The sequence below is a fragment of the Hippopotamus amphibius genome, chromosome 7 (genome assembly GCF_030028045.1).
Source record: "Hippopotamus amphibius kiboko isolate mHipAmp2 chromosome 7, mHipAmp2.hap2, whole genome shotgun sequence".
Classification (NCBI taxonomy): Eukaryota; Metazoa; Chordata; class Mammalia; order Artiodactyla; family Hippopotamidae; genus Hippopotamus; species Hippopotamus amphibius.
The window spans coordinates 95,714,222-95,737,503 of NC_080192.1; the positions used below are offsets into that span (position 1 = coordinate 95,714,222).

Below are 23,282 nucleotides of genomic sequence, written 5' to 3' on the forward strand. Positions count from 1 at the left end.
TTATTTCTTAATAGCTGTCTAAAAAGATAAGTCCTGATTCCTAAGTTTGGCATTCAAAGACTGAGTATGGCCCTGATTTATCTCTTCTATTTGTGCACAAACCAGTTGCTTACTGCCTCTTAAATATGCCTTGCATCTTTCTGTCTAACTTATGTTTCTTTATATTTTTACTCCTTTTCTCTCTCTCCCTTTAGCAAAATCTGACAGTCCTCAAATGTCCTCTACTTTATAAGAGCATCTCTTTATTATCAAACTAGAACATCTACTGAACACCCATAGCTCTTTGTTGCTAAATTTGTGCTTATCACAAACTTCATATTATTGTTTTTGTGATTATTATGCCTGCTATACTAGATTTTAGCTATTTGACAGTAGAGACTCTGCTTTTATAAATCCTGTATCTGTGACTCATAGTAAAATGTCAGACACCTAAGGTGCTCAAAGCGTTTGTGATATTTAATTAATAATTAGATATCATAGGACTCTCTGAGGTACACATGACCCAGTATTTCTAATACTCCAGTCTTTTGTTAGAATAAATTCAATCTAAGCTTGAGGTCTCTTTATTTTGAGACTTCTCTGCCCTTTTACACAAACTTTATCGTTGCATAATTGTTCGGTTTAGTGTTGAATATTTCAAAATTCTTTGTTTCTGATAATGTGACAATGCTTAAATATGTTCATGCATTTACCTAACAGATAATTAATATAATTCTTTGTAGATAGCATTAGGCAAGGGATTGTGGGGGAATACACTGTATTTTAGGTAATTTTGAAATTACCTAATGATGACTCGAACACCTAATACAACTAGTGGTTTATTTTAAATTTGTACTATTTAGTTGTCTTTAACTTTGTACATTTTGAATTGATGAATAGATAATCCTCAGAAAGTCTATTGATAATAAATAGCAAGTACATGTTCTAACTTTATGCCCAAGAAAGATTTCCTTAGGCTTTTTGAGTTATTTTGCTAAAACACATTTCATTTTAAGTGTCTTGCTGGTATCATTTATCTTTGTTAATAAGCAAAGCAGTGTCTTCTCTTAGTTAATTTTTCTTTTTAATCATGTTTTACATTAGGGTTTTATTTGCCCTCAGGCTTCCTCTCCTTTCCAAAGCAGTCAAAATAGCTGACTTCAGAAACCAGGGAAGACAAATATTCTGCAGATTTATTTAGTGGCAAGTAATCTTTACCTCTAAAAGTTTTTATTTTCCAAAGTAATCTTATTAAAAGTATTAAAAAAGTCACAGCATCTTAATTAGTGCATTGGTTTCTATTTTAGGTGATAACTTTCTTAAAATTTACCTACATGGTAACAATTAACATTAAGGCAAATAAATATTTATCATAATGTAATCTGTTTTGGTAGGAAGGTTTTCAACCTTTTGAGGATGTAACTAAAAAATGAGAAATGCTCTCTAAGATCTTCTCATTTCTCTGTTCTCAACATTTGGGGTATCATAGATTCTCCTCCCTACGAGAGAACAATTGAGATTTAGATCGAGCTCGGTTTAAATCGTGCTTCTTATTCTGTCATGGAGGCTGGACGTTTGGATTTAGAATGGCCTTCTGAGACATCTGAAACTGTCATTAACTGCCTTATAAAATTAAAAGGAAATTGAAAAAGTTAAAAAGATATTTTAAAATAAATGAAAATTATGGGCAGTTTTTTGTTTGTTTAGGTTTTTCCTCCTGCTCTTCTTTTCATTTGGATAATTCTTTTTTTCTATTCAATATTAAAATCTGCTGTATTTTTAGTCATTCATTCTTTTATTCATTTTGCCCTATACAACTACTTTTGATCTATTTCTCAGTCATGTGTATTGGATTTTATCCCCAGAGAAATGCACAAGGGCACTGAGTAGGGCAATATTTCTCCACTTTGTTAGGCATTATTTCACTACCTTTTTAATCCCTGCCCACACCCCCTCCCAAAATGCAGAATCCAGAATTCTTCTGAAATTCTTTTCTTCTCTCCTTCAAAACAACTATTTATGCACTAATACAATATTTGAATAATACGAGCTCAGTCTTGACTGCTTCCTTCAGGCAGATTTTTCAAACAAGGAAGTTACAACATTCTTCTTAACTAGTGGCATTCTTGAGTAAGATGCAAGGCCTTTAAAGGTCTGCATCTTTCGTGAACTCAGTGACAAGAATAAGGATGCAGATGCAGAGAATGGACTGGAGAACTCGAGGTTTGGGAGGGGGTGGGGGATGAAGGGGAAGCTGAGACGAAGCGAGAGAGTAGCACAGACATATATATACTACCAACTGTAAAATAGATAGCCAGTGGGAAATTGTTATATAACAAAGGGTGTTCAACTCGAGGATGGAAGATGCCTTAGAGGACTGGGAGGGGGAGGATGGGGGGGACTCGAGGGAGGGTGGGGGGGGGACTCGAGGGAGGGAATACGGGGAGATGTGTATAAAAACAGATGATTGAACTTGGTGTACCCCCCCCCCAAAAAAATAATAAATAAATTAAAAAAAAAAAAAAAAGGTCTGCATCTTTCAAAAAACCTGCACAGTGTAAAAGATGGCAAGACATTTTGAGGACTAAAAAGGATGTTGATTTGGTCCCCTCCTACCATGTCCATCTAGTAATTATAGATATTTACAAATTTTAAAAAATTTACTCCATTAATTCTTTTTAATTTTATCTGGTCTTATTAGCAGATATTTGAAGTTCAGAGAAAAAGAAGGATGAATAACCTACATTTGACTATCTTTTGCCTGCCTGCTAATGCATGACCCTGCAAAGCCTCCTACTTAATTACACATATTTTGGGGAGCCTGCAGAAGTTGTCACATGCGTTCATAAATAAGTCCAGTCATTTACTAATGGACACTGGTCATTTTCTTCTTACTTGCCTCACTTGCTAAGCTTGCTCCATCAACTTGTTTTTGCTGCCAAGTCTACTTTTTTTTTTTTTTTTTTTTAGGCTTAGTTGCTCTGTGGCATGTGGTATCTTCCTGGGGCAGGGCTTGAACCCATGTCCCCTGCATTGGCAGGCGGATTCTTAACCACTGTGCCACCTAGGAAGCCCCTAAGTCTACTTTTGCTGGGTGTATACCCCACTTTGTCTGGATACCACTACTCTGAGTACATTAATGCAAAGGGCTACCAGTCCTGCTTACATCCTGCTGGGCACCAACCCCTGTGGCTACTTCATGACCCTTAAACCAAGCATTCCAGGGGCCACAAAGGGGTTCTTTATAAAGTAGACTGTCTCTCTCCTTTTTGTCCTGTTCCCCCCCCCCAGTAGGAAACTAGAGCAGTGTTGTTTATACAGCAGAGCATTTTTAGAACTAGCTTGTACATTTTTCTCAGTCCTCCCACCACCGATGAAACTACAAATGAATCCTGTTTTCAAGTCCAGATCATAGACTCTACACTACTATTCTCAGAATTTCCCCTTATGTCCAAGTGCAAAGGGTCAAGGGCTTTGTACTTGACATTTGACGCTCTCCACAGACATCATTTTGCTTATTCTTCTCCAAACTACGTAATTTCTGAGTAGCTTAAGTTTTTCAGACTTAGTAGAGATACACAGTGGACCTCTTGGTTTCAAGCTAAAAGCTTCCCTGCCTCCTGTAAATAATAGCCAATATGGATTAAAAAGAAGCTGTGATCCACTCTCCATTTCTGTTATCAGGGGAATGTTTTGACAGATTCTTTATTATTGATTGACTTAAACTAAAAAATAGAATTTCAAGTGCAGTCTTCTTTTGATATGTAAGTGAAAGTGTGGCATTTTGGCTTTGGCTATAAAATTTCATCTCTAATTTGCATGATGAAACCTTATTATGTAGCTACTAACAGCTGAATTTCAGCCTTGTCTTTGAATTGTCATAAGTTCTAATTATTGGTATCAGAATGAACACTAAATTGAAGAATGTGAGTTTTTATTTTCTAGCACAGTCTAGAAGTTGTGACTTTTAATGCTCAATGTCAGAGGAAGTATGCACCTGTTTCATCACATCCTTTCTTCCCTATTCCTAGTGAAATAGTAATCTATTTATATGTCCTAATTCAGCACTTCCTCTGGTAGAAACTTCTCCACGTATAGATGTTTTTCCTTCATAAACCCCCTATTGTAAATACTTATGCATTCATTTCTCTCTGTAAGGTGAGATCATATTTAATACTTCTTTTGTTTTTTCCATATAAATTTGCATAGTGCTAGACATTTGAGTAATAGCAGCAGCAGCAACAGCAGCAATAATAAGGTGATTGAATAAAGGTACCCTCAAAACAGTCCCGAGGTAGGTACTTTATTGTACCCATTTTATGGCTGGGGGACCTTAGAGAAGTTAAGTAATTTGTGCAAATTAGTGAGTAAGCTGAAAAGGTAGAATAAGAAGCCAGGCAGTTACAGTCTAGAGTCCACACATTGAGCTTAGTAAATACAAAATTTAATTCATTAACTGATTCTTTAAACAAACATTCCAGACCTCACCCATCTAGTTGACAAGGACACAGTTTACATATTTGAATAAAGTAAGTATTTTAGTTTAAAAAAAAGTACAACTGTAAACTAATAATTCTGAATAAGTCTCATGAAACTAACTGAAAGCGATTCTAAAGAACACAGCTTTGGAAATATTTTGAGTAATGGCAGCCTCATTAGAGTCACTCCCAAGTGACAACTCTGGAAGATAATGCTCAGATGAATTGAAAAATACAAATTAGCTTAATATCCCTTTTTCTCTATTGCTTGCTAGTAAGGAACTGCATCCTCATAGTAATGAGCCCACTAGCTCTCCCGCCCCATATCTGTATACAGTGGCAGCCAGCTTCTCATTAGAGTAGGGCACATCTGGAGCTCTAACCTTTTATTAAGGTGCTTTAGTACAAGGAAGAGAGTGAATTCAGATCAATCCAAAATTTACTATTAAAAATTATAGCCTGCTACCCTTTTTAACTTCATTTTTCTATCGTTTTCCACCATGCATCTTGATCTCCCACTGTCCTGATCTCCCACTGTCCTTTTACTGAAACTACTGTGTACACCCTTCCTGTACCTCTGTATACCCTAATTCAGTAAGTGTGCTGTAGTTGCCAGCACAGATTCTGAAACCAGTCTGTTTAGATTCAAAGCCTGCCTCTACTACCTGCTGTCTATATGTCTTTTCTATACCTTAGTTTCCTCATTATAGGAGTAATGGTGGTACTACTGCAAAGAGTAGCTATAAAGATTGAGTTGATACATACAGAATTTTAGAAGCATGCTTGTCACAGCGTAGGTATGTAGGAAGTATTAGCTGTTGTCATGATTTTTATCATCATCATCGTTAACCGGAGAAATCCTGTGCCTCTTTGAGGTCCTGCTAACATTTTACAGCTTGTCTGTAACTTTCTCAGAGCTCTGCTATTCCAGGCAGGCTTGAGCCCTTCTTTTATGCTGTGGAATTTTTCACTCTGCCATTTCAATAATTAGTACCTTGTGTCTCATTAGTTGAACATGCATCAGATTCTTGATGATTGTAAGTGCATTGAGGTCAAATGTAAAGGTGAAGGAAGGACCAACAAAGTTTGTGTTATGTCTAAAATTATTTTGGATTTCACCCATGTGAATAGTATGGGGAAATATTTTTAGTGACTCCTAAAGTTAAAGAAGCTGAGGGGCTTTTTCCTCCATATGAAAGATGTCTTAAAATATTTTTCAAGCTTCTTTTGTTATTCAGAAGTTTGTTGGAAATAACAGTTTTATGATCTCTATAAGGAAATGTCAATAGTTTATGTATTTCTTGTATATAGGAAAGTTTACAAGTGGTATAATATTTAATATGTTTCTAAGCAAACATTTGAAAGTTACTTAAATTCCTTTCAAATATATGTAGAATGTTGACTTTTATTTCTTTTTGTTTGTTTCAGATTAGCTTTCCCCCAATCAGTCCAAATTAATGAAGTTCTAATTATAAAAAAAGTATCAATAATATCCATCACTAGCCCCTGCTGTTAAAACTGGGAGGATATATAAGATGTACATTTTTGCTGTCTCTTTTTTTAAATGCAGGTAGAGTAGAATATCTGGATCTATCACGACATGCAGATTAACAAACTAATCTGAATGCTAATGTAGTTTCACACAGTTTACTTCTAAATAAATATGCTTCCTATAATAGTAACTATATACCTTTCACCTTGAAAATTCAACTTTAACTAGCCTGTTTGTATGTGGGAGATTTACATGTTTGCCTTGTGTATTAAAAATACACCACAAAATGTGTTTGTACTTAATAACTACGTAACAGATGTTTCTCTTCTTTAAAAATGTTTTTAAAAATGCTTAAATACTAAATAATTCTAAATATACTCAGATTCTTAAAAATCAGACATATATTATTGGAAACCCAAATATATATATTCTTCTTACTACGTTTCTCAATGTCATGACATACTAAATCTGGGAAAAGAAGTGCTTTTTTCCTTTTTCTAGAGTTTATTTCTGGGTGGTTAACTAAGGATACATTAAAGTGTGCTTATTCTAATGAACCATATCTCAGATATCAGTAATGGCAAGTGATTTTTTTATTATTTCTAAGGGATCTTGGTTTTATTGGCAATAGAAGATAATGAATTGGCACCTCTTCTTAATTATTTTTTAAACAGGACAGAGATTCCTTCTGCCATCAGATGTCTTTCTGCTTGACTGAACTGCACCTGTGGTCTTTGAAGAATACCTTACGCATTGGGGGTAAATAAGTTCTGGATTAATCTCAGTATTTTTCAAGTATAAGTTACAACAATATAAATAAGTATTGCAAAGTTTAGAGCCTAGATTCTCCAGCTGGAATTGCATTATTTTTTTTATATTTAATGAAAAATTGGCTAGTGGAAACTAATTCTTTTAGTTAATTCTGTTTAACTTATTTTTTTCAACTTGAGTTATATTTTCTGTTTTTAACATTACTTTTATTGGCCTAATATCTGTTTCCTCTTAAAATACATACACGTTTCATTTCTTTCCTGGGATTGTTCCTAATAACTGATTTATATTTCTAAATATTTGCAGGCTTGCTAATGGTAAATGCATTTCTACTTGAGACTAAAATAATATTTGAAACATACAGCTAAGATGTACAATTATATTCATGTTTTTTGAATTTCACATTTTTGGGGAAAGGGAGTAGTATAAATGTATTTAACAATGTTTATTAGTATTTCATGATAAAGTATATATCATTGGGAAACATTCTAAAAAATCTTTTCCTTTTTGGGTATCTAAAGCAACTCTTGTATTTAGGAGGACAGATTTATTTATATGTCTTTAGAATCATTACTAAGAAAAAGGTTTACCTTGCAAAACATTATTTCTTTATATCAAATATATAATTACAGATGATGTCATTACAATTTCATTAAGTTTAGCTTGCTTAAAATGCATAAGGATAGAATTTCCAGTTAAACAAAGTGGACTTAACACACACTTGCTTCCTCCCCAGATTCTTCTAAGATGAGAGTAAATGAATTGCTATAAAAAAGGTATAAACCCACAAAGACTAAGAGATTAGGAAAGGAGACAATTGCTGTTGACTAGTTTTTGGAAGGGATGGAGGAGTTACCAAAGCTTAAAAATCTGAATATCAAATGTCTGTGGAAAATTCCACTGACAGTCAGTTTGGGTCTCAAAACTCTAGAGAGGCACAGAAATTTGAAGAGTCAAATACTGCAAAAGGGTAGGGTTGTGGCATGGGGTGATAAGAAAGGGACTTGAAAATCTACATAAGAAGTAGTGAGACACTTCTAATACTGTCGAAATACTTAATTTAGAGAGGTTTAAAACTAGTTGCAGTGGAAGAAGACAGGAGAGAGGTGCTGAACTGAAAACAGGAATGAAGTGAAAGCCTACATACTAATCGGTAAGGGCCTCTTAATCCTTTCATAATCAGGTTAATGTTAATCTGAGAATGTCAGAGCTGTTTGTACACTTTCCAAGAAAGAATAAGCCCAGGGAGTTCTCTCTGGAGAGACGGCATGGCCCCAGAGAGAAGATCTGTCTACACTGATATATGAGATGGTCCTCCAGTGAAACACCCTGGTCCCTGAGTGGTCAGTGAAACCTAACAGTTGGCAAGCACTGTTCATGTATATTGAACTTCCAGTCAGCTCTCTAGTGCTTCACTTTAAAATATGAACAGCAAGAAATGCAATACAGATGTTTCAGGAAACATTTGAAAATTATATTAATCTTTTGGAAATTAAAAATATGTAGCAGAAAAAAATTTAAACTTAAAAGAGTAAAAGAAATTATGTCAGAAAATAGAAAAAAAAAAAAAGACAAAGAAAGAAAATGAACTTATTTCACTGCTGGTGAAAGTAGGAATTGGCCCTGCCACTTTAGGAAACAATTTGGCATCATCCAGTATAGTTGAAGATGTATGTTGCCTACTAACCAATAATTCCACTCCTAGATATATACCATAGTGAAAGCCCTGATAACTTGTGCACCAGGAGATGTGTACAAAAATGTTCATAATAGTACTGTTTGTAATGCAGGAAACTAGAAACTGTCCACATGTCAATCAGCAGGAGAATGGATAAATATATTTATGCAACAGAGAAAGTGAATGAATTACATCTATGCAGCAATAGAGATGAATGTCAGGAATATGATATAGGGCAAACAATTATAAAAGTAAGTTGCAGAAAAGTACATACAGTATGATTGCATGTAGAGGAAGTTCAAAAGCAGCAGGTTAAATTAAATAATGTGTTGTCTCAGTAGATAAATATATATGGTAGTACTATAGAGAAAATTGTATTATGAACATAAAATTTAGTATAGCTCTGAGAAGGAAGGGAGTGGAAGTGAAATAGTAAAGAGCACACAGGAAGTTTAAAAGTTAATGTTCTTGGGGGATGGTTCAAGGTGGCAGTGTAGGAAGATCTTGAACTCACCTCTTCCCACAGACACAGCAAATTAAACTACAGAAAATGGATGAATAGAGCCTCCACAACAAAAGGTAAAAGGACAGCATTGAGATGGGTAAGAGAGACACAGAGACAATCTTGCCAAGGAAGAAACCACATCCCAGCCACAGGAATCCACAATTGGGAGGGATATAAAGGTATGGATCTTTTCCCTGAGTTGTGAGGGATTCAGGTTCCACGTCAGACAGCCCAACCCCTAGATCCTGTGCAGGAGAGACAAGCCCCCCAAATACCTGGCTTTGAAAGCCAGTGGAGAATATGTCCAGGAAAATTGTAGAGCTGCAGGGAACAGAAAACCTACTCGTAAAGGGTGTGCATGCAAACTCACTTGACCTGAAAACCAGCACAAAAACACCAGATTGAGAAGCACATGGACTGTAGGTAAAGGGGACCCACTTACTGATCTTGAAGCATCTGCTAGAGAGGCAGGAACCAACTGGGACACTCCCTGGGAACTGAGGCACTGGCCGAAGCCATTTTCGCAATTTCAGGCTACCTTTGTAATTCTGGTATCCATTCTCCTGCTGATTGACATGGACAGTTTCAAAATGGGCACCATTTTGAAATTCTCCCTCTAATGTTTTAGCCCTGGGTACAGCCTACTGAGAACCTTGCCCACCCTTGTGATTCAGCCAGATCTCACAGCTGGCCAGGTGATAGCCCTGCCCACCTGTGCTTGTAGCTGTTCTGGGGGCCAGCCCTGTGTACCAGCATGCTGCAGCAGTAGCTGCCCTGCCACAGCAGGAGGGTATATACAGCCCACATAGGGGACACCCCTTAAGTGTCTAGCTCTGGAGGCCAGGCAGGATTACACCTCTAAGCCCCACAGGACATTTCTTTTTTCTTTTTTTTCTGCTGTGCTGCATAGCATGCAGGATCGTAGTTCCCTGACCAGGTATCAAACCTGCGCCCCCTGCAGTGGAAGTGTGGAGTCTTAGCCACTGGACCACTAGGGAAGTCCCAGGACATTTCTTAAACAAGGCCACTCCTTCAAGACTGGGGGAGAGAACTGATTTACTTAATACATAGAAGTAAACACAGACACGTAGGCAAAGTGTGACAGAGAAATATGTTTCAATCAGAAAAATACGACAGAACCTCAGAAAAAGAACTAAGCAAAATGGAGATAAGCAATCTAGAGTATAAAGAACTCATAGTAATGATCATAAAGATGCTCACTGAGCTCTGGAGAAGAATCAGTGAACACAGAATTTCAACAAAGGTATAGGGAACATAAGAAAGTACTAAACAGAAGTTATAACTGAACTAAAGAATATACTAGAGGGGTTCAGTAGTAGACTGCGTGAGGTAGAAGAATGAATCAGTGGGCTAGAAAACAGAACCATGAAACTCAGCCACACAGAACAACAAAATGAAAAACAAATTTTAAAAAGTGAAGATACCTTAAGAGACCTTTGGTACAACATCAAGCAGAGTAGCATTTGCACTACATGGGTCCCAGAAGGAGGAGAGAGAGAGAGAAAGGGCTAGAAAAGTTATTTGAAGAAATAGTGGCTCTAAAATTCCCTATTTGGGTAAAGGAAACAGATATCCAGGTTCAGGAAGCCCAGAGAATTCCAAATAAGATGAACCCAAAGAGATGCACACCAAGATACATTATAATTAAAATGGGAGCTATTAAGGCTAAAGGGAGAATCCCAAAAGCAGCACGAGAAAAACAACTGATTATGTACAAGGGAAACCCCATAAAGGCTATCAGCAGAAATGTTCATCAGAAACTTGATAGGCCAGAAGGGAGTGGCATGTCATATTCAAAGTGCTGAAAGGAAAAAACTTCCAACCAAGAATTCTCTACCTAACAAGGTTATCATTCACAATTGAAGGAGAGATGAAGAGTTTCCCAGATAAGCAAAAACTAAAGGAATTCATCACCACCAAACTGGCCCTACAGGAAATGTTAAAAGGACTTCTTTAATGTTAAAGGAAAAGAAATGGTACTAATTAATAATAAGAAAATATACAAAAGTAAAAATCTTACTGGAAAAGGTAACTGTAGAATAAAGATAGTGGATCAATCACTTTTATAAAGCAAGCATGAAGATTAAAAGACAAATGAAGTATAACTAAAATTATAATAATTAGTTAAGGGATGCATAAAATAAAAAGATGTAAAGTGTGTCAGTGAAAGTATAAAATGTTGGGGGATAAAAAGATAAAACTTTGGAATGTGTACAAATTTAAGTTGTTACCAACTTAAAACAGGCTACCATTTAAATAGGATGTTATATGTGAACCTCCCTGTAACCACAAGGAAAAAATTATAGTAACTACACTAAAGAAAATGAGAAAGGAATCTAAATATAATTCTAGAGAAAACCACTAAAGCCCAAGGGAAGAGAGAAAGAGAAGAAAAAAGGAACAGAGAACTTCAAAAACAGTCAGAAAACATTTAACAAATTGGAGTATGTACCTATCAATAATTACTTTAAATGCAAATGGACTAAATTTGCCAATCAAAAGTGGCTGAATGGATAAAAAAATAGGACCCATCTATGTGTTACCTACAAGAGAATTACTTAATGCAAATGGATGTGAAAAGAAAGCTGGAGTAGCTATACGCATATCAGACAAAATAGACTTTATTTTTTTTAACTTTTTATTTGTTTATTTTTTGCATATATTTAGAGTGTACAGTTTGGTATCCCAGCCTCCCAATTCGTTCCCCACCCCCCCCCAGCCCTCCCTGCTTTCCCCTCTGGTGTCCATGTTTGTTCTCTACATCTGTGTCTCTATTTCTGCCTTGCAAACCGGTTGATTTGTACCATTTTTCTATAGTCTGCATATATGTGTTAATATACAATATTTGTTTTTCTCTTTCTGACTCACTTCAGTCTGTATGACAGTCTCTAGGTCCATCCATGTCTCTGAAAATGTCCCAGTTTCATTGCTTTTTACAGCTGAGTAATAGTCCATTGCATGTATGTACCACATCTTCTTTATCCATTCATCTCTTGATGGACATTTCGGTTGCTTCCATGTCCTGGCTATTGTAAATAGTGCTGCAGTGAACATTGGAGTGCATGTGTCTTGACAAAATAGACTTTAAAACAAAGAAGGAAATAAAGACAAAGAAGGGCATTACATAATGATAAAGGGGTCTATCCAGCAAGAAAATATTAACATTTATAAATGTGTGTGCACCCAACAGAAGAGCACCAATATATATTAAGCAAATAATAACAGACTTAACAGAGAGAAATTGAAAGCAATACAGTAATAGCAGGAGACTTTAACTCGTCATTTACATCAACAAATAGATCATCCAGACAGAAAATCAATACAGAAACATTGGACTTAAATGACATATTAGCCCAGATTGACTTAATAGATAAATCTAGAACATGCCATTCAAAAACAGTAGAATACACATTCTTCTTAAGTGTGCATAGAACATTCTCCAGGATAGATCACTGTTAGATCATAAAACAACTCTCAGTAAATTGAAGAAGATTGAAATCATATCAAGACATCTTCTTTGCCTACAATGGTATGAAACTAGATATCCATTGCAAGGAAAAGAACAGGAAAAAAACACAAAAAGGTGGATATTAAACAGCCTGCTACTGAGCAACCAGTGGGTCATCAAAGAAATCAAAGGAGAAATCAGACAACACTTAGATACAAATGAAAACAGAAATATGTCATACCGAACTCTATGTGATACAGCAGAAGGAGTTCTAGGAGGGAAGGTCATAGCAATGTAGGGCTACTTCAAAAAGCAAGAAAAATCCTCCCAAAATCCCAAATAAGTAATCTAACTTTATATCTAAAGGAACTAGAAAAAGAAGAACAAGTGAAGCCCCAAATCAGTAGAAGAAAGGAAATAATAAAGATCAGAGCAGGAATAAATGAACTAGAAAAGAAAAGAAAAGAAAAAAAAAAAAGAGATCAGTGAAACTAAGAGCTGGTTCTTTGAAAAGATAAAGAATAGCAACAAACCTTTAGCTAGAATAACCAAGGAGAAAAGAGAGAGGACTCAAATAAAATCAGAAATGAAAGAGGTTACAGCTGATACCACAGAAATACAAAGGATCATAAGAGACTACTATGAACAAATGTACACAAACAAATTGGACAACATAGAAGATAAATTCCTAGAACGATATAGTCTTTCCAGACTGAATCGTGAAGAAATAGAAAATCTGTATAGACTGATTGCTAGTAAGGACATTGAAACAGTAAACAAAAGCCTCCCAACAAACAAAAATCAAGGAGCAGACAGCTCTTCTGGTGAATTTTACAAAACAGAGATTTAATACCTGTTCTTCTCAAACTATTCCAAAAAACTGAAGAGGAAGGAACATTCCAAACACATTTTATGCTACCAAAACCAGACCAGGGACACTACACAAAAAAGAAAATTACAGGCCAATTCTTGATGAACATAGATGTAAAAATCCTCAACAGAATATTAATAAACCAAATCTAACAATACATTAAAAGAACTGTGCACCAGAGCATGAACCTTTCTGAGAAGAATCTCTCTTTAGGTCTTTGGACGGAGGTGAAAAAAAAGATCTTTCAAAAATGGCAATGGTATCTGAATTCCTGAAGCAGGCCTTGTTTATTGGCAGTGAAGAGCAGGAGTACATCAAAACTTACGAAAGCATCCAAAGGTGGTCCTGGGTCAGAGTGAGCCCCTATCCTACCTTCAATCCATCCTCGGATGTTGAGGCCTTGCATAAAGCAATCACAGTTAAAGTTGTGGATGAAGCAACCATCATTGAAATTCTAACTAGGAGAAACAATGCACAGCGTTAGCAGATCAAAGCAGCCCATCTCCAGGAAAAAGGAAAGCCCCTGGATGAAGCTCTGAAGAAAGCCCTCACAGGTCACCTTGAGGAAGTTGCTTTGGCTCTATTGAAAACTCCAGCCCAGTTTGATGCTGATGAGCTCCGCGCTGCCATGAAGGGCCCTGGAGCTGATGAAGACACTCTGAATGAAATTTTGGCATCAAGAGCTAACAGAGAAATCAGAGAAATTAACAGAGTCTATAGAGAGGAACTGAAGAGAGATCTGGCTAAAGACATCGCCGCAGACACATCTGGAGATTATGAGAAGGCTTTGCTTTCTCTTGCTAAGGGTGACTGATCTGAGGAGCTTGCCATAAATGACGACTTGGCTGGTACGGATGCCAGGGCCTTATGTGAAGCAAGAGAAAGAAGAAAAGGGACAGATGTTAATGTGTTCACTACCATTCTGACCACCAGAAGCTATCCCCATCTTCGCAGAGTGTTTCAGAAGTATTCCAGGTACAGTAATCATGACATGAACAAAGTTCTGGACCTGGAGTTGAAAGGTGACATCGAGAAATGGCTCAGAGTTATTGTGACGTGTGCTACAAGCAAACCAATGTTCTTTGCTGAGAAACTTCATCAGGCCATGAAGGCTGTTGGAACTCGTCATAAGATACTGATCAGGATTATGGTTTCCCGTTCTGAAATGCACGTGAATGACGTCAAAGCATGCTATCAGAAGTTGTATGGCATTTCTCTCTGCCAAGCCATCCTGGATGAAACTAAGGGAGATTATGAAAAAATCCTGGTGGCTCTCTGTGGAGGAAACTAAACATTCCATTGATGATCTCAAGCTTTTTGATCAGAAGACTTTTTAATTATATCTTTTCATTCCATATCATAGAGTTGAATAGGAAAGTTTCTTCAACGGGAATATAGTTTAGTAACTCCTTCCTGGAAAATATAGCTTATAAATCATTTTTTGTATTACAACTTTATGTAATAGAGATAAGTTTTTAAGAAAATATATTTACCCCAAACTATAAAACCTCATAAAGAGGTTGTTCTAGTAACATTGCCTGAGAAAAATGTGTATGTCGCAGAAAATAAAATGATTTTACAGGGGAAAAAAAAAAAAAGAACTGTGCACCATGATCAAGTGGGATTTATTCCAGGGATACAAGAATGTTTTATCACCCACAAAGCAATCAACATGACATATCATATTAACAAAATGAAGGATAAAAATCATACAATTATCTCAATAGTTGCAGAAAAAAATATTTGACAAAATTCAACATCCATCTATGATAAAAAACTTCGAACAAAGTGGGTATAGACAGAATGTACCTCAACATAATAAAGGTTGTATGTGACAAACCCAAGCTAACATTATACTCAATGGTGAAAAGCTGAAAGCTTTTCCTCTAAGATTAGAAATAAGACAAAGATATCTACTGTCACCACTTGTATTCAAAAAGTATTGGAAGTCCTAGCCACTGCAGTTAGGCGAGGGAAAAAAAAAGGGATCCAAATCAGAAGGAGGAAGTAAAACTGTCGCTATTTGCAGATGACATGTTACTATATAGAGATAACTGTAAAGGCTGCCAAAAAAGTGGTATAACCAATAAATGAATTTAGTAAAGTTGCTGGATACAAAATCAATGTACAGAAACTTGTGGCACATATCTATGCACTAATAACGAACTATCAGAGAAATAAAACAATCCTATTTACAATTTCATCAAAAAGAATATAATACCTGGGAATAAATTTAACCAAGGAATTGAAAGACTTATACACTAAAAACTACAAGACTCTGACTTAAGAAATTGAAAAATATATAAATAAATGGAAAGAATATTCTGTGTTCATGGATTGGAAGAATTAATATTGTTAAAATGTCCATTCTCCCCAAAGCTATCTACAGGCATACCTTGGAGACATGGTGAGTTCAATCCTAGACCACTACAAAAAAGCAAATATCTTATAAAGTGAGTCACACAAATGTTTTGGTTTCCCAGTGCATATAAAAATTATGTTTACGCCTACTGTCATCTAATAAGTGTTCAGTAGCATTATGTCTTTAAAAACATTGTATATACCTTAGTTAAAAAATATTTTATTGCTAAAAAGAGCTAAACATCATATGAGCCTTCAGCAAGTCATAATCTTTTTGCCGGTGGAGGGTCTTGCTTCAGTGTTGATGGGTGGTGGTTGCTGAAAGTTGGGGTGCCTGTGGCAATTTGTTAAGACAACAGTGAAGTTCGCCACATTGATGGACTCTTCCTTTCACAAATGATTTCTTTGTAGCATGCAATGCTGTTTGATAGCATTTTACCCAGAGTAAAACTTCTTTCAGAACTGGAGTCAGTCTTCTCGATTCCTGCTGCTGCTTTATCAACTAAGTTTACATAATATTCTAAATCTCGTGTTGTCATTTCAGTAATCTTCATAGCATCTGCACCAGGTGTAGACTTATCTCATCTCAAGAAACCACTTTCTTTGATCATTCATAAGAAGCAACTCCTTAAGTTTTAAAGTTTTCTCATGGGATTGCAACAAAATTCAGTCCCATCTTCAGGCTTCACTTCTAATTCTAGTTCTCTTGCTATTTTCACCATATCTGCAGTTGCTACCTCTGCTGAAGTCTTGAACCCCTCCAAGTTATCCATGAAGGTTGGAATCAGCTCCTTCCAAACCCCTATTAATGTTGATATTTTGACCTCTTCTCATGAATCCTGAATATTCTTAATGGCACCTAGAATCGTGAATCCTTTCCAGAAGGTTTTCTTTTCTTATCGTTTTTTTTTTTTTTTTTTTTTTTTTTTGCCACACCATGAGGTTTGTGGGGATTGAACCTGGGCTGCGGCAGTGAAAGTGCCAAGTCCTAACCCCTGGACCACCAGGGAATTTCCAGAAGATTTTCAATTGAATTTGCCCAGATCCATTGGAGAAATTCACTATCTATGGCAGCTATAGCCTTAAGAATTGTTTTTCTTAAACCATCAGATTTGAGTGTCAAAATTACTCCTTAATCCATGGGCTGCAGAATGGATGTCCTAGCATGCATAAAAACAACATTAATCTCTGTACATCTCCATCAGAGTTCTTGGGTGACCAGGTGCATTGTCAATGAGCAGTAATATTTTGAAAGAAATCTTAGTTTCTGAGCTGTAGGTCTCAACAGTGGGCTTAATTCAGTAAACCATGTTATAAACAGATGTACTGTCATCCAGGCTTTGTGGTTCCATTTATAGAACACAGGAAGAGTGGATTTAGCAGAATCTTAAGGGCTCTAGGATTGGTGAGCATTGCCTTCTACTTCAAGCCTCCAGCTATATTTGCCCCTAACAAGAAAGTCAGCCTGTCCTTTGAAGCTTTGGAAACAGTCATTGACTTTTTCTCTCTAGCTCTGTAATTCCTAGATGGCATCTTCTTTCAATAGAAGGTTGTTTGTCTTCACTGAAAATTTGTTGTTTAGTGTTCCTTCATTAATTATCTTACCTAGATCTTCCGGATAACTTGCTGCAGGTTCTACACCTGCACTTGCTGCTTCACCTTGTACTTCTATGTTCAGGACACGGTTGCTTTCCTTAAACCTCATGAACTAACCTCTGCTAGCTTTGGACATTTCTTCTATAGCTTCCTCACGTCTCTCAGCCTTCATAGAATTGAAAAGAGTTAGGGCCTTGTTTTGTATTAGGCTTTGGCTTAGGGAATGTTCTGGCTGATCTATCCAGGCCACCAAAACTTACTCCGTATCAACAATAAAATTGTTTCATTTTCTTATCATTTGTGTGTTCACTGGAGTAACACTTCTGATTTCCTTTAAGAACTTTTCCTTTGCATTCACAACTTAGCTAACTCTTTGGCTCAGGAGGCCTAGCTCTCAGCCTAACTTGACTTTCAATGTGCCTTCCTCAGTAAGCTTAATCATTTCTAACTTTTGATATAAAGTGAGGGACATGCAACTCTTACTTTCACTTGAATATTTAGAGGCCTCTGTAGGATTATTAGTTAGCCTAATTTCAATATTATTGTGTCTCAGGGAATAGGGAGGGATGAAGAGAGGGAGAGAGATGGGAGAACATTCTGTCAGTGGAGCAGTCAAAACACACACACACAACATTTATTACTTAAGTTCGCCTTCTTATATAGATGTGGTTCATAGTGCCCCAAAACAATTACACTAGTAACATCAAAGATCACTTATCACAGCTCACTGTAACAAAAATAATAATAATGAAAATGTTTGAAATATTGCATGAATTACCAGTAGCAAATGCTATTAGACAATGGTGTCTATTGACTTGCTCAATGCAGGGCTGCCACAAACCTTCAATTTGCAAAAAAGTAATGTCTGTGAAGCACAATAAAGTGAAGTGCAATAAAAGAGGTATGCCTATATAGGTTCAGTGTAATCCTTATCAAAATTCTATAGCAGATTTCTCAAAACTAGAACAAATAATTCTAAAGTTTGTATGGAACCACAAGAGATCCTGAGTAGTCAAAACAATTTTAAGAAAGAACAAAACTGGAGGTACTACACTTCCTGATTTCAAACTGTACTACAAAGCTGTGGTAATCAAAATAGTATGGTACTTGCACAAAAACAGGCACACAGATCAATGGAACATAATTGAGAGCCTAGAAATAAACCCACACATAAATGGACATTTAACTTATGACAGAGGAACAAAGAACATACAATGGAGAAAGGATGGTCTCTTCAATAAATTGTGTTGGGAAAACTGACAGCCATGTACGAAAGAATGAAACTAGACCACTATCTTATACCATACACAAAAATTAACTGAAAATGGATTAAAGATTTGAATGTAAGACCTGATATCTTAAAATTCCAAGAAGAAAACATATATGGTAGGCTCCTTGACATTGATCTCTGAGGTAATTTTTGACATCAAAAGCAAAGACAGCAAAAGTAAAAATAAACAAGTGGGACTACATCAAACTAGAAAGCTTCTGTACAGCAAAGGAATCCATCAACAAAATGGAGAAAACATTTGCCAATCATATATCTGATAAGTTCAAAATATGTAAAGAACTCAATAACAACAAACTGATTAAAAAATGGGCAGAGGATTGGAATAGACATTGTTCCACAGAAGACATACGGATGACCAACAGGCACATGAAAAGATGTTCAGCATCACTAATGCTGGGAAAGTGCAAATCAAAACCACAATGAGATCTCACCTTATACCTGTTAGAATGGCTATTATCAAAAAAAGACAAGAAATAACATTTATTGGAGAGGTTGTAGAGAAAAGGAAACCCTTACACACTGTTGTTGGAACTATAAATTTGGATAGCCACTATGGAAAACAATTTGGAGATTCCTCAAAAAGTTAAGAATAGAGCTACTGTATGACCCAGCTATTCCACTTCTGTGTATTTATCCAAAGAACATGAAAACAGTAATTCGAAAAGATATATGCACCCCCATGTTCACCGTAGCATTATTTACAATAGTCAAGACGTAGAAACAACCTGAGTGTCCATTAATAAAAGAATGCATATAGATGATGTGGTATATTTATACAATGGAGTACTACCCACCCTAAGAAGAATGAAATCTTGCCCTTCACACGGATGGACCTTCAAGGTGTTTTGTTCAATGAAATAAATCAGATGGAAAAAGACAAATACCCTATTATTTTTACTGCTATGTGGAATCTAAAAAACATAACAAAGGAATAAACAAAATAAAACAATAACAGACTCATAGACACAGAGATCAGATTACTGGTTGCCAGAGAGGAAGGGGATCAGGGGTTGGGTAAAACAACTGAAAGGGGCAACTGTGTGGTGATGGATGGTGACTAGAGTTGTGGTGGTGATCGCTTTGTAGTGTGTAAGGTATTGAATTTTAATGCTGTACACCTGAAACATGTAATAAAAGTTAAGTTCTCTTTCTTAGAATGTTGTTTTTTTAATCTTACATATATATTCTTTTGTTTTAAAACATTACATGTAATCATTTATATTTATCCAATAATTAAAACAATTTAAAACCAAAAATGTTAAATAACATCTTCAGCATAAGACTTTTATTTAGTAATAAATATACATTCAGAAAAAAACTCTGGTAGACAACAAAATGTTATTAATAGCTGTTTATAAAGAATGGAAATACAGGAAATTAAACTTTTTTGTTTTCTTATTTTCTAAATTTTATACAGTGAACACATTACTTTTATAATCAAGAAACCAAATTATATTGAAATATGCGTAAGTATGATAGAAAAAAGGAAATGAATGCTGTGACCAAAAACAGTAGTGGACAAAGGCCTCAGGGGGCAATAAGATCTGCCCCAACTGGATCTTCAGCCGGGCCTATCTGTTTTCCTGCAGGGACCATTCTTCTCTTTGAACCCATATGCAATCCTGCTTCTTCTTTAGGACTCAGCTTTAGTAAGTCACCTAGAGGAGCCTTCTCTTCCATTTAGACTAAGTTAGTAACCCTCTTACACGCTCTCATTATGCTTGACATTTAAAGTATTTTTTAAATTTAAGTATAATTGACTTATAACATTATTTTAGTTTCAGGTGTACAGCGTAATGATTTGATAAGTCTAGTTAACGTTCACCACCATACATGATTACAAAATTTTTTTCATGTGATAAGAACTTTTAGTATATACTCTCTTAGCAACTTTCAGATATGCAATTATAGTTAATATGTTATTATTAACTATAGTCATCATGCTGTTCATGATATCCCCATGACTTGTTTATAACTGGAAGTTTGTACCTTTTGACCCCCTTCACCCATTCCATCTACTCTTCCCTTCATCCTCCTTACTCTGGCAACCAATCTGTTCCTTGTATCTGTGAGCTTGTGTTTTGTTTGGTTATTTGTTTGTTTTTAAGATTCTGCATATAAGTGGAGTCATATGGCATTTGTCTTTCTCTGACTTACCTCACTTAGCATAATGCCCTCAAGGTTCATTCAGATTGTCACAAATGATAGGATTTCATTCTTCTGATGGCTTAGTAGTATTCCATTGTGTATACATACCACGTCTTCTTTATCCATTCGATGGACACTTAGATCTTGGCTATTGTAAATAATGCTGCAATGAACATGATATAATCGTACCTGTATCTTTTTGAATTAGTGTTTTCATGTTCTTTTGATAAATACCCAGAGGTGATGTTGCTGGATCACACGTTAGTTCTATTTTTAATTTTTTGAGAAACCTTCATGCTGTTCTCTATAGGGAATGCACCAGTTTGCATTCCCACCAGCAGTGCAGGAGGGTTCCCTATTCTCCACATCCTTGCCAACACTTGTTATTTCTTGTCTTTTTGATAAATACTATTCTAATTTGAAATAATCACAAACTTTTACAGAAAACTTGTTAGTACAGAGAATTTTTTTCTTGAACCATTTGAGAATAAGTTGCAGACCTGATGCCTCACCACCCCTAAATACTTTAGTGTGTATTTCCTATAGAAAAGGTGTTGTCCCACATCATCTATATAACCATCAAAATCAAGAAATTAACAGTGATAATAGTACTACCATCTAATACTCAGAATTTCACCAATTCAAAACACTTTTTTTTTTAATAACAAATGATTCTTGTTCAGAATTACGTTATAATTAGTTATCATGTCTCTTTAGTCTTTAATTCTGGAACAAATCTTCCGTCCTTTTAATTTTTTTTAATTTTTTTTTAACTTTTGTGACTTTAATGGCTTTGAAGATTTTATGTCACTTATTTTATAGTATGTCCCTAAATTTAGATATGTTTGAAGTTTCCTTGTAAGTAGGTTCAGATTATGCATGTTTGGTGGGACTATTCCAGAAGTGATGCTGTATTCTCAATGCATCCTAACAGGCAGTGCACAATTTCAATTCATGATGATGTTCAAGATCACTTAGTTAAGGTGGTGTCTGTTAGGCTTTTCTTCTTTGGCATTAATTAGTATTTTGTGAAAGTATGTGATATCTTATTTGTCATTAAACTTTAAATATATTTTTAATTTATTTCATCTCTATGAGCTCAGGTACTGTTTTATTCAATGGTTTTAATACTGTAGTATCATTATTTATTTTGATGTTTAAGTTGTCCCTGATGTGGCCAGTGGGACCCCTTGCAAGCTGGCTTCTCTGTCTTTGTTCCATGTCCCTGTCAATATTTGAGCATTTCCATTCTTTCTGGCCAACAGATCTTTCAGGCTCTTAGTATACTTTCCCTTCCTCAGTTCTGGAATCAGCCAGTTGTCTAAGGAGCTTGGTTCATTTTAGAGGAGAATGGTATCTAGAAGCCATGGTGTGCTTTAAGTGCACTCATTGCTCTTAGAGTATGCATGATTTACACTCATTGCTCCCTGGCACTCTCAGTGGCCAGGGCTTAGGGAATGTATACACACATACTTGCATCCACATTCACTTTTGTATCTCTATATATTGAAAACCATGAGTTCACACCAATACTTCAAATTCTAATCTGTCACCACAAGTTTCATTCTAATGTTCTCTCTTTTTATATTTGTACTTCTCACACAGTGGGAAAGCTGGGGCTTCCATATCTTTATTTTATTTACTTAAAGTCACGCTGTATGCAGACAGTCTTCTGTCTTTGTGGCAGCTCCCTTCCCTGCATGGATGTCCTTCTCACCCCATGCAGGTTCTGACACACTGTGTTGGGCTGCCCCTGTATGTGGATGTCTTCCTCACTTTATTCAGCCTCTAACACCCAGCACGAGGCCATTGCTCTTATGAATGTCCTTCTCACCCTGCTAGGGTTCTGACATACCATGTCAGGCTGACTCTCCCTAAGGACACCTTCCTCATCCAGCTTTGGCTCTGGAACCCTTGTAGGGTAGGTCTTCTTATGCAGATGTCCTTCTTGTCCTGCTTTGGTTTTAAGAGCCCCACTCTGGGCCAGATGCAGTAGGTCAGACTTGTGCACAGACTTCAGGGCCCCTTATTATCTTCTCAGTTCTATTCTAGAGTTATAATATTTAGATGCATGGAATGATGGAATATTATTATAGAGGATAGTGCTGGTGTACATTAATGCATATGGTTCTTAGATTTTTTAAGAATCTTTTCATTAAAGTATTACATATGAATTGAAAAGTGTAAAGATTATAAAGGTATGTTTTGAACTATCAAAAAGTGAACACACCCTTAAAATCTTCACTCAGGTCAAGAAATAAAATATTATCAATACCCTAGGAGCCCTACTCATGACCTTTCCCCGGCACTCCTTATTATTTTCGATATAACCAACAGAAATAAGCTGCATTCTTTAAGTTTTATGTCCCAATTAGTGGCATGATGAATAAAATAGAGCTTCAGTAAGTACACATGATTGACTATTTTGAAAAACTATATTTGTAAAGTTAATTACAGCTTTTTTGGGGAAGTTTTATCATTCATTTTGAGAAAGTTCGAATCAGTCAGTCACTAGGGGGCAGCCTGTACTGCTTCCACTTCTTTAGAAATAGTTGTATCCTTTTGTTAGTAACTAGAATTATTTTGCATGGAAGGAAACAAATGTTACTTCAAAGAAAACTATTTCACTATTCACAGATAGGA

General features: G+C 36.0%; 1 protein-coding gene and 1 pseudogene across 1 annotated transcript in view; both read left to right on the top strand.

The window, feature by feature from the left end:
* Positions 1-23,282, top strand: part of WDPCP (WD repeat containing planar cell polarity effector) — a gene marked incomplete at its 3' end in the record, with an annotated part of 364,337 nt that overhangs the window by 54,106 nt on the left and 286,949 nt on the right. The window contains exon 2 of the mRNA XM_057743382.1: positions 6,624-6,708. Coding sequence (XP_057599365.1) covers positions 6,624-6,708 — 85 coding nt within the window. The remainder of the gene's footprint in view (positions 1-6,623; positions 6,709-23,282) is intronic.
* Positions 11,365-15,000, top strand: LOC130857002 (annexin A1-like; annotated as a pseudogene).